The following is a 17,040-nucleotide window of genomic DNA, read 5'->3' on the forward strand; positions in this document are numbered from 1 at the left end:
CCACATACCCATTCAAGGCAGCCGTTTTGGCAGCCTGGTCCGCCCCTGAGACGTTGACTGTTTCACTGAGGACTGTTCGCCTGTTGGCTGTTTGTGTTGCATTGAGTACTTTTGTGTTGCATTACTGTTTTGCGTTTTTTCGTGATGGTGAATTCTGGGGGCGGCCTGTGTGGTGATACAAAATTGAGGGTAGATTCAGCAGGGGCTGCTGCTCCTTTAAGGCAGACATTCAGAGTGCTGACGTAGGCACTGCTTAGAGTTTCCAGGGCGGAGCCATGTTGGCAGCAGCCTAGCGGTTGGTTAGCTGGTTGCCAGGAGAGATTGTGCTGTATTGGTGTTGTTTTGTGTGGCAATTACACGGAATTGACTTGACTCGATCTCTCCGTCTCCTCATTCCTGCACTCCCGCAATATTGTTGTTGTTTATACTGATAAATATATTATACTGAAATTGTTATTGTTTATATTGATAAATATACTGATATTGTTATTGTTTATACTCGGTGGTTATTGTTTATACTGATAAATATATTATACTGATATTGTTATTGTTTATACTGATAAATATATTATACTAACATTGTTATTGTTTATACTCGGTGGTTATTGTTTATACTGATATTGTTATGTTTATATTGATAAATATATACTGATATTGTTATTGTTTATACTCGGTGGTTATTGTTTATACTGATAAATATATTATACTGATATTGTTATTGTTTATATTGATAAATATATTATACTGATATTGTTATTGTTAATATTGATAAATATATTATACTGATATTTTTTTATTGTTTATACTCGGTGGTTATTGTTTATACTGATAAATATATTATACTGATATTGTTATTGTTTATACTGATAAATATATTATACTGATAGTTATTGTTAATATTGATAAATATATTATGATATTTTTTTATTGTTTATACTCGGTGGTTATTGTTTATACTGATATTGTTATTGTTTATATTGATAAATATATACTGATATTGTTATTGTTTATACTCTGTGGTTATTGTTTATACTGATAAATATATTATACTGATATTGTTATTGTTTATATTGATAAATATATTATACTGATATTGTTATTGTTAATATTGATAAATATATTATATTGATATTTTTTATTGTTTATACTCGGTGGTTATTGTTTATACTGATAAATATATTATACTGATATTCTTATTATTTATACTGATAAATATATTATACTGATATTGTTATTGTTTATAGTCGGTGGTTATTATTTATACTGATAAATATATTATACTGACATTCTTATTGTTTATAGTCGGTGGTTATTATTTATACTGATAAATATATCATACTGATATTCTTATTGTTTATAGTCAGTGGTTATTGTTTATACTGACGGGTCGAGTGGGAGATCTTCACGACCATACAGCTGTTGGAAATGCAACAATGGCCAGAAAATTGGCATTGTCTACGGAAAAAAGGAATGGGATTTTGTCGTGCCAGGAACCAAGGCACCCTGATAAAACTCCACCCACTTCTCCACCTCTCCAGTTGGAGGCTTCCATCTTCACACCATGGAAAATTGATTCTCCTATCTGTCTCTGTCTCTCTCTCTGTCTGTCCACCTCTGTCTCCCTCTCTTTACCTTCATTTCGTCCATCCAGTCCATGATGTACAGCATCTCCTGGAAGACTCTCTGCAGGCCCAAGTTGGTCTCCAGTCTCTGGCGGCGAGCCTTCAGCAGATCCAGAAGGTACTCCCACAGACGCAGTACGTTGTCTTTACGTGCCACCACACGCTTGATGTCATGATAAGACTCCGCCTCCAGCTCCCTCGCCACGGCAACCACTGCCTGCACACGCTCCTCATACGCTGCGATGTCCGTCTCGATCGCCTCGTGCTTCTTGGTGGCGGCTTCCACCGCCTGGAGGTCGAAGCCAAAATTATCCTGGGAGACCCATGGACAGATACAAGTAGACAGACAGTTACACCGGATGAATATACACAGTTACAATGTTAAAGATCATATCATATACCATACATACATATATACATACATATATACATACATACATATATATATATACACACACACGTATATACACGTATATATACACACGTATATACACGTATATATATACACGTATATATATACACGTATATATACACGTATATATACACGTATATATATATATATCATTAACCATATCATTAACGTCAGCTGTAGCTTGTTAGCCAACATTAGAAACAGTGGAGTTTTGTGTATATTTTGTATATGTTTTGTATATGTTTTGTCTTGTTAACTTACTGATGTGCAGTCATAAACATACATGATAACATGTGATTAGTTTGTAACATAAACCAGCAGGTGGTGACTTAGATGGTCTGATTTTAGACCAGTGAACTCTGGGTATTGTAGGAATGAATGACTCTAGACACAACTTGACTGTAAGTAGAAAAGTATGTGTGTGTGTGTACCTGAGAGACCAGTCTCTGGTTCTCACTCAACCAGGTTTCTCTCATGGCGGCCTTGCGGTCGAAGCGTCTGGCGAGCTGCTCCAGTTTCTCCTGGCGAATCAGCTCCGTCCTCAGAGCCAGCTCTCTCTCATGCTCCGCCTTCTCCAGGCGCTCCCATGCCTGCCAACCACAGTTACACACATTTGACGTCTTTTCTTACTGTTGTTTTGTGCGTCAGAATGAATGAAAGAGTATCAGCAGAGCACCAGTCGCCTTCCTTCATTCAGATCACGAGAAGCATGATGGTCAAACACGGCTCACATCTGCTGATAAGAGCTCTGACAGGTGATGATGAGGAGGTGATGTTTGACTGACAGGTGATGATGAGGAGGTGATGTGATGTTTGACTGACAGGTGATAATGAAGAGGTGATGTGATGTTTGACTGACAGGTGATGATGAGCAGAAGATGTGATGTTTGACTGACAGGTGATGATGAGGAGGTGATGTTTGACTGACGGGTGATGAAGAGGAGGTGATGTGATATTTGACTGACAGGTGGTGATGTTTGACTGATAGGTGATGATGAGGAGGTGATGTTTGACTGACAGGTGATGATGACCAGAAGATGTGATGTTTGACTGACAGGTGATGATGAAGAGGTGATGTTTGACTGACAGGTGATGATGACCAGAAGATGTGATGTTTGACTGACAGGTGAATGCAGAGCAGCCAAGCAGTGTCCAGACACCACCACCTCCACTAGGACCCAAGTCACGTGACCACCATCACCATGTAGACAAAAAAAAAAGGGTGGTCACTACCTGGACACTGCTTGGCATCCTCCTCATCATATTCTTCATGTACCCTATAATTCATTATAGGTGTGTTCATCCTGTTTCGGTGTAGTATTGTGCAAGTTGTGTGAACACAACATCATGTCACCTTGTGCGTCTTGGGAGAGAGATCCTCCTCTGCTGCTCTCCCTGAGGTTACTTCCTGTTTTCCTATCTGTTAAAGGGTTTCAGGGAGTTGTTCCTTATCCGATGTGAGGGTGTAAGGACAGGATGTTGTGTTGCTGTAAAGCCCCCTGGGGCACATTAGTAATGTGTGACACTGGGCTATACAAATAAACTGGACTAGACTAGACTGGACTGGACTGAATGCAGGTCTGACCCTGTTGATGTCTGAGATGAGTTTCCCCTCTCGTGGCGTGAACACCTTCTGGTTGTTGGCCCTCATCTTACTCTGGATGGTGAAGAGCAGAACCTCCAAGTTCCCCTTCTCTGTGAACCTGACACACACACACACACACACACACACACACACACACACACAAGAAACAAAAACAAAGAATAAGACTAAGACAGAAAAACAGTCAGAAGGACAGACACAGGTGGAGGGACAGACACAGATGGAGGACCAGACAGACACAGGTGGAGGGACAGACAGGTGGAGGAAGAGACACGGAAGGACAGACAGACACAGGTGGAGGGACAGACAGACACAGGTGGAAGAACAGACACAGATGGAGGGACAGACAGACAGAGGTAGAGGGACAGACAGAAAGGTGGAGGAAGAGACACGGAGGGACAGACAGACGACACAGATGGAGGGATGGACAGACACAGGTGGAGGAACAGACAGACAGGTGGAGGAACAGACAGACACGGATGAAGGGACAGACAGACACAGATGGAGAGACAGACAGACCTCTTCAGACTGAACAGGTCACTTAGGGGAGTGATGCCACGTTTCTCTCAATAAACATTGTGTCCAGATGACCTGATTCGCCTTCTGTGTTTTCTTACCTGCATTACTGAGCATGCATCAACACTCTCCTTATACGTGTACAGCATGTAAGTCCTTATATACAGCATGCAAGTCCTTATATACAGCATGGAAGTCCTTATATACAGCATGTAAGTCCTTATACGTATACAGCATGTGAGTCCTTATATGTATACAGCATGTAAGTCCTTATATACAGCATGTAAGTCCTTATACGTATACAGCATGTAAGTCCTTATACACAGCATGTAAGTCCTTATATACAGCATGTAAGTCCTTATACGTGTACAGCATGTAAGTCCTTATATACAGCATGGAAGTCCTTATATACAGTATGGAAGTCCTTATATACAGCATGGAAGTCCTTATATACAGCATGTAAGTCCTTATACACAGCATGTAAGTCCTTATACGTATACAGTATGGAAGTCCTTATATACAGTATGGAAGTCCTTATATACAGCATGGAAGTCCTTACATACAGCATGTAAGTCCTTATACGTATACAGCATGGAAGTCCTTATATACAGCATGTAAGTCCTTATATACAGTATGGAAGTCCTTATATAAAGCATGTAAGTCCTTATATACAGCATGTAAGTCCTTATATACAGTATGGAAGTCCTTATATACAGCATGTAAGTCCTTATATACAGCATGGAAGTCCTTATATACAGCATGTAAGTCCTTATACACAGCATGGAAGTCCTTATATACAGTATGTAAGTCCTTATATACAGTATGTAAGTCCTTATATACAGTATGGAAGTCCTTATATACAGCATGTAAGTCCTTATACGTATACAGCATGTAAGTCCTTATATACAGCATGTAAGTCCTTATATACAGCATGTAAGTCCTTATATACAGTATGTAAGTCCTTATATACAGTATTAAGTCCTTATATAGAGTATATAAGGGCTGAGAGAGCCAGCTAGTGGTAGTAGTTCAGGCATCTCTACAGACACAATTGGCTGTGTCTGTGGGTGGGAAGCCGGATGTGGGGATGTGTCCTGGTTGCCAGAATAGCGCCTCCTCTGGCCAGTCGGGGCACCTGTTCGGGGGGGAGGGGGAACTGGGCTACATCCCCCTGGTGAAACTCCTCAGTATTAGGTGAAAAGAAGCAGCTGGTGACTCCACATGTATTGGAACTGACATGCGGTAGTCTGCAGCCCTCCCCGGATCGGTAGAGGGGGTGGAGCAGTGACCGGGACAGTTCGGAAGAGAGGGGTAATTGACCAAGTACAATTGGGGAGGAAAAATAGGAAAAAATGCAAAAAAAAAAAGAAAAAAAAAAGAGTGGTAGTCGTAGTAGTAGCAGTAGTAGTAGTAATAGTAGCAGCAGCAGTTATAGTAAAAGTAATCATAATAGCAGTAGTAGTAAGAGTGATAGTAGCGGTAATAGCAGCAGCAGTTATAATAGTCGTAGTAGTAATCATAGTAGCAGTAGTTGTCAGAGTTGTAGTAGGAGTAATCGTAGTATTTTAATGGTGGTTTAACAATAAATGGATGTAAAGAAAGGTGTTTTATCTGATCATATCTATGTCCTTGGTTTGGGGTTGGGGGGTCAGGGGGTACCAACTTGGAGGGTTTCTCTATGGTACGGTAGGTGTTGAAGGCCTGGAGCTGCTGCTGGACACCAACCAGGGAGTTGGCGAACTTTCGGTTGTTGAGGATGGTGATGGTCTGCTCAATCCACTCCAACAGGTCGGACACCAGTGACTCATACTTCTCGATCATCTTGTCTGTCTCTATGGCATTGTCCAACACCTGCAGAGGGTATGACGGGATCACAAGAAGAGTTAGAGTTTCTCTAGGTTAATGACCCTGGTGAGGATGACCAGACGGTCAGCTGTGGATTTGCTTGCATATACTAGAAACCTTCAGGAACACTTGTGTCTTGTCACAGTTTCATGGCTGACTGTTGACGGTTCATCCTGATTGTTTGCCATGTTGGTTATCAAAGAACTGAAACTCATGAAACTTTAACAACTGCTGAACTCATGATGTTTCACTTGTGTGTGAAAGGTCATGTGAGATATAAATATGTGAAGGTTTCCTGCTACATGCTGGCTCGGTGTCAGGATGTGGATGTTGAATGGGGATACCTTTCCAATACGTTTGCCCTCCACCTTCAGGGCCTTCATCTTGGAGAAGTAGTGGTAATACGTCACCACGTAGGTGATAACCGACTTCTCATCCGGGTGGTCCACGCTGATATCTGAAACACAGAAAATGTTAACACGTCCATGTTTCTAATGCACAGCTTCAAAATGACAATGACTCCTGCAAAACAAGAGACACCACAGGTTTTAAAGACATTTGGGGTCTCTGGAGTAAAGTTTAACTGGACTTTTCATTTATATGTTCATTTTAGATAGAATAGTTAATGGACTTTAAAGGTAAACTTACAAGTTTATATGCGTCAGTTAGATAGAAAGAACAGATAATGGACTCGAGAGTTACTGAATACTTTATGTAATGCGTTGAATCCAGATTTACCTCTGGAGATGTTTTCTCTGTAAGAGATAGGTAGATTACTGATGGGAATTTAATTTAGTCCAGGGAGAAATTCATTGCTCATAGCAGACAAATCAGCGACATAAAACCACTTTAAAAACTATGTTCCATCCCAACACAATATGTATGAGTGTTGTGTGATAAAGGTGCATATTTTTTATTTCTACAGATGGATTACATGACGGGAAAACTGTGAGACACATCCTCAATAGTTTGGCCTTTCAGCAACCATGAAGCTTTTTATAGACGTTTCTGAAGTAAGAAAGAGTGGAGTCGTCATCATAGAGTGGAATACTTTCTCTTTCATACAAATGGGAAGGTTTTGCCGTGTTTCCTCTTACCTTCTGGGTCCAGTAGTTTAGTCAGACCCAGGTGTTGTTCAGCCAGGTTGAAGGCATTCTGCAGGTTGTAATGGGCGTTGGACTTCTTCAGCTTGTCAAAGTCAATGAGATCTGGTCTGCAAGTGGACACACATCAATCTATACAAGACTGCAAGTGGACTCACATTAATTTATACAAGACTGCCAAATCTGAACCACATACAACACTTGGTTTTACACAATGTTATTTTAGCAAAAACATGGAAATTGGCAGAAGAGTCTGCTGTTACCTGTGCTTGTGGATGAGGGCGTTGAAGGCCATGCCATCACGCCAACTAGTGGTGAAGTTGTGAATGTTCACATTGGGATATCTGGGAAAACGAGGACAAAAACCTCCTTTGTTAGTTACTGTTTGTATTGTTCGTATGAGTCAAAAGTACTGCAGTATTGACACATCACCTTTGATAATTTTCCAGTTTTAATGTCTACTTTAAGACATGACTTCAAAAAGATTATGTTTTGATGTATCAAAAAAGAATATAAAGCTTCAGAATGTTGTGTTTCAGTATTCAGGGCTTTCCCAGTTGATGGGACAGTTTATTGGAGGAATAAAATAGGAGTTTTTTAACTCCTGACATAATGAAGTGTTTTCTGTCAATAAAGTAAGATGTCAAGGATGTAGTATTGTACAACCATGAGAAATATAGCAACAGATCAGTACTGACAAACTAGGCCTCTGATACTAAAGAGAGAGCCACAACTTGAGCCACTCTCTCGTAACTAGCTCGCTAAATTTTTTTTTTTTTGTTGGATTTTTTCCCACTTTTTCTCCCCAATTGTACTTGGCCAATTACCCCACTCTTCCGAGCCATCCTGGTCTCTGCTCTACCCCCTCTTCTGATCTGGGGAGGGCTGCAGACTACCACATGCCTCCTCCGATACATGTGGAGTCACCAGCCGCTGCTTTTCACCTGACAGTGAGGTGTTTCACCAGGGGGATGTAGCACGTGGGAGGATCACGCTATTCCCCCCAGTTCCCCCTCCCCCACGAACATGCACCCTGACCGACCAGAGGAGGCGCTAGTGCAGCGACCAGGACACATACCCACATCCGGCTTCCCACCCGCAGACACGGCCAATTGTGTCTGTAGGGACGCCCGACCAAGCCGGAGGTAACACGGGGATTTGAACCGGCGATCCCCATGTTGGTAGGCAACAGAATAGACCGCCACACTACCCGGACGCCCCTGCCTGCTAATTTTAATGAATACTACTATGACTAATAATAATAATAGCAATAACAGTAATAATAATGATGATAATAATAATATCAATAATAATAATAATGATGATGATAATAACAATAACAGCAATAGCAATAACAGTAATAATAATGATAATAATCATAACAACAACAGTAATAATAATAATGATGATACTACTAATAATAACAATAACACTAACAATAATGAGGATAATAATAATTAGTGGTAAAAGAACAACAGGAAGAAGAGCTGTAGTACTAGCATTAGTTGTAGCAATAGACCTTTTTCAAAGACATGGCCGACGTACTCCTGCTACGTCATAGAAGCATCAAGATCGGTTCTCCCCATTGCCTATAATCAGCTGTGGTCAAACAAGACTCTCTGAAGCGTTCAGCCTTTCTGAACCATTGTGTTTGAAAATGTCTTGATGCATGCTCAGTAAACTAGGCAAGAGCACCACAGAAGGTAGGATCAGTTCATCTGGACAAAACGTGTATTGACAGAAATGCTTCATCATCATCTACTACTAAGTTCTGGTCTTTTTGAAAAGAGCTTTGAATCCCGCCAAGTTTTCAAACGCCACCTGTCAAACCACACCCGTCTGGTGATGCCTTCCATCTGAAGTGGTAAGACGGTCACTCACGTGATCATTTCTGGACCAAAGCAAGCCTGGACACACTTCTTCAGATAAACAGCCTCGCAAATTCAACATGTGCTTCAGAGCATGATGGTACACGTGACAACACTACCTGTAGTGTCAAAAAGCCATCTTCATGTCTCCTTCGCTTCTGTCTGTGATCAATTCTTTTATATTTCAATACAGCGTGTGTGTGTGTGTGTATATATATTGTAGCGAATCGGGAGGCAGTCAGGGACCGCCACAGCCGGGATGTGAACCCGTGTCTTCCGCTCCGCAAGTGACAACATTAACCAGTCGACTAAAGGGTCCGACCCGTCAGCCAGCGGTCAACGTGGCTACTTATCCATGCACGTTATAATACATACACATACGTGTGTGTGTGTGTATATATATACACACACACACACACACGTATATGTATGTATGTATATGTGTGTGTGTATATATATATGTCCACAGGATGTTTGCAATGAAACCGTCGATGTAGAAAAAAGAGCTCAACAATTCAGGAGGAAAGATATAAACTATATGTACAAAAGTATTGGAACACACCTCGTAATCAGTGAATTCAGGTGTTTCATTCAGACCCATTGCCACAGGTGTATAAATCCAGCAGATAGCCATGCAGTCTGCATTGACAAACACTTGTGAAAGAACGGGTCGTTCTGAAGAGCTCAGTGGATTCAAGCGTGGTACTGTCATAGGATGCCACCTTTGCAATAAGTCAGTTGGTGAAATGTCTTCCCTGCTAGATATTCCACGGTCAACTGTAAGTGGTATTATGCAAAGTGGAAGCGTTTAAGAACAACAGCAACTCAGCCACGAAGTGGCAGACCACGTAAAGTCACACAGCGGGGTCAACGAGTGCTGAGGCGCATAGTGCGTAAAAGTCGCCAACGCTCTGTTGACTCAATAACTGCAGAGTTACAAACTTCCTCTGGCATTAACATCAGCACCAAAACTGTGAGCCGGGAGCTTCATGGAATGGGTCTCCATGGCTGAGCAGCTGCATGCAAGCCTTACATCACCAAGCACCATGCCAAGCGTGGGATGGAGCGGTGTAAAGCACGCTGCCGCTGGACTCTGGAGCAGTGGAAACGTGTTCTGTGGAGTGGTGAATCACGCTTCTCTGTCTGGTAGTCTGATGGACCAGTCTGGGTTTGGAGGATGCCAGGAGAACATTACCTGCCTGACCGCATTGTGCCAACTGTACAGTTTGGTGGAGGAGGGGTAATGGTATGGGGTGGTTTTTCAGGGGTTGGGCTCGGCCCCTTAGTTCCAGTGAAGGGAAATCTTAATGCTTCAGCATACCAAGACATTTTGGACAATTCTATGCTTCCTACTTTGTGGGAACAGTTTGGGGAGGACCCCTTTCTGTTCCAGCATGACTGTGCCCCAGTGCACAAAGCAAGGTCCATTAAGACATGGTTGGGTGAGTTTGGTGTGGAAGAACTTGACTGGCCCACACAGAGCCCTGACCTCAACCCCATCAAACACCTTTGGGACGAACTAGAACGGAGTCTCGTCCAACATCAGTGCCTGACCTCACAAATGCTCGTCTGGATGAATGGGCAAAAATTCCCACAGACACTCCAAAATCTTGTGGAAAGCCTTCCCAGAAGAGTGGAAGCTGTTATAGCTGCAAAGGGGGGACCAACTCCATATTAATGCCGATAGATTTAGAATGGGATGTCATGAAAGCTCCTGTAGGTTTAATGGCCAGCTGTCCCAATACGTTTGTACATGTAGTGTATTTTATAGCTCCAAGTTGTTAAATGGCAGAACAAACCTGTTTCCTGCTCAGCACACTCATCAGCTGCCATGATGCTGATGAGTGTGCTGAGCAAGAAACTGGTTTGTTCTGCCATTTAACAACTTGGAGCTATTATATATATATATATATATATATATATATGTGTGTGTGTGTGTGTGTGTGTGTGTATAACATATATATATATATATATATGTGTGTGTGTGTGTGTGTGTGTGTGTGTGTGTGTGTGTGTGTGTGTGTGTATATAAACACAATACAGGTACTGACTGTTGTGTTACACTGTGTGTTGAAACACAAAGTGATCACAGACAGAAGGCAAGGTGACAGAAGCTGTTGATACTGCAGGCAGTGGGGAGAAGTGATCTTTACCCTTCTAAGACAAAGTGGAAATGTGTTGGCCATGTCATTGAAACACGCCCCTAGTAGTAGAGTAGTAGCAGTAACATGAATAAAAGTTGTAGTAACATGAATAAAAGTGTGTTACCCCGCTGTCTTCATCTGACACCAGAGCAGCAGGGCGTCCTTGGCCGACCTCTTCTCCTTGTTGTCCTCTGTTTCCACGCTGATGTCCTGGATCTGTGCCCACACATCAGAACCACTCAGTCCAACTGTACCCTCTCAGACACGAAGTACTCTGTGTAATACTACATATATGAAGTATTCAGTCATGGAGCTCACTGCCTGTTAAATGTCACAGAGGTCATCAGACATCCTTCCACACACCTGTTGTTTCATCTACACACCTGTTGTTTTATCCACACATCTGTTGTTTTATCCACACACCTGTTGTTTTATCAACACACCTGTTGTTTTATCCACACATCTGTTGTTTTATCCACACATCTGTTGTTTTATCCACACACCTGTTGTTTTAGCTACACATCTGTTGCTTTATTCACACATCTGTAGTTTTACCCATACACCTGTTGTTTTACCCACACACCTGTTGTTTTATCCACACACCTGTTGTTTTATCCACAGACCTGTTGTTTTACCCACACATCTGTAGTTTTACCCACACATCTGTAGTTTTACCCACACACCTGTTGTTTTACCCACACACCTGTTGTTTTATCCACACACCTGTTGTTTTATCCACAGACCTGTTGTTTTAGCTACACATCTGTTGCTTTATCCAAACATCTGTTGTTTTATCCACACACCTGTTTCAGCTGGTTTAAAGGAGTAAAACATGGTTTCAGCTGGTTTAAAGGAGTAAAACATGGTTTCAGCTGGTTTAAGGGAGTAAATAAACAGGTTTCAGCTGGTTTAAAGGAGTAAAACATGGTTTCAGCTGGGTTAAAGGAGCAAATAAAACATGGTTTCAGCCGGTCGAAAGGAGTAAAACATGGTTTCAGCTGGTCGAAAGGAGTAAAACATGGTTTCAGCTGGTTTAAAGGAGTAAGTAAAACATGATTTCAGCTGGTTTAAAGGAGTACAACATGGTTTCAGCTGGTTTAAAGGAGTAAAACATGGTTTCAGCTGGTTTAAAGGAGTAAATAAACAGGTTTCAGCTGGTTTAAAGGAGTAAAACATGGTTTGAGCTGGGTTAAAGGAGCAAATAGAACATGGTATCAGCTAGTTGAAAGGAGTAAAACATGGTTTCAGCTGGTTTAAAGGAGTACAACACGGTTTCAGCTGGGTTAAAGGAGTAAAACATGGTTTCAGCTGGTTTAAAGGAGTAAATAAACAGGTTTCAGCTGGGTTAAAGGAGTAAAACATGGTTTCAGCTGGGTTAAAGGAGCAAATAGAACATGGTATCAGCTAGTTGAAAGGAGTAAAACATGGTTTCAGCTGGTTTAAAGGAGTACAACACGGTTTCAGCTGGTCGAAAGGAGTAAAACATGGTTTCAGCTGGGTTAAAGGAGTAAAAAATGGATTCAGCTGGGTTAAAAGGAGCAAATAAAACATGATATCAGCTGGTCGAAAGGAGTAAAACATGGTTTCAGCTGGTTTAAAGGAGTAAATAAACAGGTTTCAGCTGGTTCAAAGGAGTAAAACATGGTTTCAGCTGGGTTAAAGGAGCAAATAAAACATGGTTTCAGCTGGTCAAAAGGAGTAAAACATGGTTTCAGCTGGGTTAAAGGAGTAAAACATGGTTTCAGATGGGTTAAAGGAGTAAGTAAAACATGGTTTCCGCTAGTTTAAAGGACTAAGTAAAACATGGTTTCAGCTGGTTTAAAGGAGCAAATAAAACATGGTTTCAGCTGGTCGAAAGGAGTAAAACATGGTTTCAGCTGGTTTAAAGGAGTAAATAAACAGGTTTCAGCTGGGTTAAAGGAGCAAATAAAACCTGGTTTCAGCTGGTCAAAAGGAGTAAAACATGGTTTCAGCTGGTCAAAAGGAGTAAAACATGGTTTCAGCTGGGTTAAAGGAGTAAAACATGGTTTCAGATGGGTTAAAGGAGTAAGTAAAACATGGTTTCAGCTGGTTTAAAGGAGCAAGTAAAACATGGTTTCAGCTGGTTTAAAAAAGCAAATAAAACATGGTTTCAGCTGGTTGAAAGGAGTAAAACATGGTTTTAGCTGGTTTAAAGGAGTAAATAAACAGGTTTCAGATGGTTTAAAGGAGTAAAACATGGTTTCAGCTGGGTTAAAGGAGCAAATAAAACATGGTTTCAGCTGGTCAAAAGGAGTAAAACATGGTTTCAGCTGGTTTAAAGGAGTTAAACAAGGTTTCAGCTGGTTTACAGGAGTTAGTAAAACATGGTTTCAGCTGGTTTAAAGGAGTAAGTAAAACATGGTTTCAGCTGGTTTAAAGGAGCAAATAAAGCATGGTTTCAGCTGGTCGAAAGGAGTAAAACATGGTTTCAGCTGGCTTAAAGGAGTAAATAAACAGGTTTCAGATGGTTTAAAGGAGTAAAACATGGTTTCAGCTGGGTTAAAGGAGCAAATAAAACATGGGTTCAGCTGGTCAAAAGGAGTAAAACATGGTTTCAGCTGGGTTAAAGGAGTAAAACATGGTTTCAGCTGGTTGAAAGGAGTAAAACATGATTTCAGCTGGTTTAAAGGAGTAAAACATGGTTTCAGCTGGTTTAAAGGAGTAAATAAACAGGTTTCAGCTGGGTTAAAGGAGTAAAACATGGTTTCAGCTGGGTTAAAGGAGCAAATAAAACATGGTTTCAGCTGGTCAAAAGGAGTAAAACATGGTTTCAGCTGGGTTAAAGGAGTAAAACATGGTTTCAGCTGGTTTAAAGGAGTAAAACATGATTTCAGCTGGTTTAAAGGAGTAAAACATGGTTTCAGCTGGGTTAAAGGAGCAAATAAAACGTGGTTTCAGCTGGTCAAAAGGAGTAAAACATGGTTTCAGCTGGTCAGAAGGAGTAAAATATGGTTTCAGCTGGTCAGAAGGAGTAAAATATGGTTTCAGCTGGTTTAAAGGAGCAAATAAAACAAGGTTTCAGCTGGGTTAAAGGAGTAAAACATGGTTTCAGCTGGTTTAAAGGAGTAAATAAACAGGTTTCAGCTCGGTTAAAGGAGTAAAACATGGTTTCAGCTGGGTTAAAGGAGCAAATAAAACATGGTTTCAGCTGGTTTAAAGGAGTAAAACATGGTTTCAGCTGCTTTGATGAACATTATCAGTAAAGCCAGGACATGACAACCTGTAACGAACATCTGAAAAAGAAAAAAAACATCAGCTCTGAACGCTCGTTTCTCCCTGTCACAGCGGTGGTGTGGTGTTAATGGAAAACCTGAAAATGGAAGGCACAGTAAATATACTCTGCACCACGCAGTTTTCATGCCAGATTTAGCTGACAGAAGTGTCTTTTTTTAGGCTAGAAGTTTAGTTGAATGAGTTATGAGCAGTTTTCTTTCAAACGGAAGCATCTTATTTTCAAAAGGTTACTGTACACCAACCAAGATAAAAGACTTAAAAGCACCACACTGAAACTGATGGAGGTTCTTTATGAGGACAGGAGCTAACCTGAGCTCATGTCAGGTAACAGGCGGGTGTCTTTAACATATTACAGGTATTACGACTAAAGTGATTGTGTGAAACAAAGGAAAACAATTTTTAAATGTCCTCTATGTGGTTGTGCTCAGTTGGACTGTTGGTAGATTTTATAATTTTTGCTGATGCCAAAACAAATCTACATCACGACCTTTGACCTTGGCCTTTGTGGGACAATTTGCAACAGGATCCATGGATTTAGAGCTTTGTCTGTAAGCCTTTGCAGCCAACACAGACCAGATGTAAAACTGATCATGTTCCACCATGTCGTAGTAACTCCTCACAGGATAACACCATCTGGGAAGGGGCTGAGTTGTCATGACAACTATCTATCAACCAGCCGATATGAGGAGGTGACTCATATCTGAAGCACAGACTCTGACCCACAATATGAGGTACTGTTTAACTGAGGTTGGCCCACATGCAGAGACTGGCAAACAGAGACAGACCAGTTAGAGACCAGTTAAAAACAAGTAGGAGACCAGTTAGAGATCAGTTACAAACCAGTTAGATGCCAATTAGAAACCAGTTAGAGACCAGTTGGAATTCCAGGTTTCTCTAGACCAGCGGTCGGGAACCTATGGCTCGCGAGCCATATATGGCTCTTCCGGTGACGGCATATGGCTCCCAGACAATTTTGAGTTGAAAATTATTTTTTTTTCAAAAAAATCAGTTTGGAACTGATTTTAAAATACTTGTGATATTTCTTAATAATACTGTGTCATTTTAAAGTAAACAGAAATTAGTTTTGAAGATAAATTTCACGGGTCACGGGTCACCCGTGGGTCGGGTCGGGAACCAATGGCTCGCGAGCATGTCCGGGTCATTGTAAAGGTGAAGAAATCAATTTTATCAGATAGCCAACTAGTTTATCCGCTTCAACCCTTGTAACGGAAAAGATGGCGAAAAGAAAAAAAGACGATGATTACCGTGCATTCCAGGCTGCGTGGACAGAGGAATTTGCATTTGTGGAGAGAGCAGGATCTGCGGTATGTCTAATATGCAATGATAAAATTGCATCGATGAAACGGTCAAATATAAAGCGGCACTTCGATACGCACCATGCTTCATTTGCCTCGAAATATCCAGCGGGGGACAGCAGGAAAAGGGCATGCGAGGAGCTACAGCGGAGAGTGCAGACGAGTCAGCAGCAACTACGTGTGTGGACCAAGCAAGGGGACGGGAATTCCGCTAGCTTTGCGGGGGCTTTGGCAATAGTAAGGAATGGAAAGTAATTCACAGATGGCGAGTATGCCAAAACATTCATGCTTGATGTGGCCAATGAACTGTTTGATGACTTCCCAAATAAAGACAAGATAATCAAACGAATAAAAGACATGCCCCTGTCAGCAAGAACTGTGCACGATCGTAGCATCATGATGGCAAATCAAGTCGAGGAAACACAAATTAAGGACATAAACGCCGGGACATACTTTTCTCTCGCGTTAGATGAGTCAACAGACGTTAGCCATCTATCTCAGTGCAGTATCATTGCCAGGTATGCTGCAGGTGACACACTGCGTGAGGAAAGCTTGGCTGTTTTGCCAATGAAAGGGACAACAAGAGGAGAGGATTTATTCACGTCTTTCATGGAGTTTGCTAAAGAAAAAAAACTACCGATGGATAAACTTATTTCCGTCTGTACTGAGCGTGCACCCTGTATGTTGGGGAAGAACAAAGGATTTGTAGCGCTTCTCCGTGAACATGAAAAGAGAGCCATCCTAAGTTTTCATTGCATCCTGCACCAGGAGGCGCTTTGCGCTCAGACGTGTGGCCAGGAGCTTGGCGAGGTGATGTCTCTGGTCATTCGAGTGGTCAACTTTATTGTTGCCCGAGCTTTAAATGATCGCCAGTTTAAAGCTCTGTTAGAAGAAGTTGGGAATCATTATCCCGGTCTGCTTTTACACAGCAACGTGCGTTGGTTGTCAAGGGGGAAGGTGCTCAGCCGTTTTGCAGCTTGCCTGAGTGAAATCCGGACTTTTCTTGAAATGAAAGGCGTCGAGCATCCTGAGCTAGACAACACTGACTGGCTCCTGCAGTTTCACTATCTCGTGGACATAACTGGCCATCTGAACCAGCTCAATGTGAAAATGCAAGGTATTGGAAATACAATCTCATCCCTTCAACAAGCAGTGTTTGCATTTGAAAGCAAGCTGGAAGTCTTTCTCAGGGACATTGAAACAGGTCGTCTTCTGCACTTTGAAAGACTGCAACAATTTAGAGATGCATGCTTAGCAAGTGACTCCACTCAACATCTGGATCTCCAGCAGCTAGCTGGCTTTACGTTCAATCTCCTGCAGTCATTCAAAGCACGTTTTGGAGAATTTCGTGCGCGC

At 41.6% G+C, this 17,040-nt stretch overlaps 1 protein-coding gene across 4 annotated transcripts in view; it reads right to left on the bottom strand.

The window, feature by feature from the left end:
• LOC130113312 (spectrin beta chain, non-erythrocytic 1-like) overlaps window positions 1–17,040 on the bottom strand; it is a 126,507-nt gene that overhangs the window by 64,601 nt on the left and 44,866 nt on the right. For all 4 annotated transcript variants that reach the window (XM_056280895.1, XM_056280898.1, XM_056280896.1 and 1 more), the window contains 8 exons: window positions 11,238–11,329; window positions 7,365–7,445; window positions 7,096–7,211; window positions 6,343–6,455; window positions 5,817–6,004; window positions 3,620–3,737; window positions 2,466–2,624; window positions 1,633–1,935 (listed from right to left, as the gene is read on the bottom strand). In XM_056280895.1, the coding sequence (XP_056136870.1) occupies window positions 1,633–1,935; window positions 2,466–2,624; window positions 3,620–3,737; window positions 5,817–6,004; window positions 6,343–6,455; window positions 7,096–7,211; window positions 7,365–7,445; window positions 11,238–11,329 (1,170 nt within the window). The remainder of the gene's footprint in view (window positions 1–1,632; window positions 1,936–2,465; window positions 2,625–3,619; window positions 3,738–5,816; window positions 6,005–6,342; window positions 6,456–7,095; window positions 7,212–7,364; window positions 7,446–11,237; window positions 11,330–17,040) is intronic.

The sequence above is a fragment of the Lampris incognitus genome, chromosome 5 (assembly GCF_029633865.1).
Source record: "Lampris incognitus isolate fLamInc1 chromosome 5, fLamInc1.hap2, whole genome shotgun sequence".
In the NCBI taxonomy this organism is placed as follows: domain Eukaryota; kingdom Metazoa; phylum Chordata; class Actinopteri; order Lampriformes; family Lampridae; genus Lampris; species Lampris incognitus.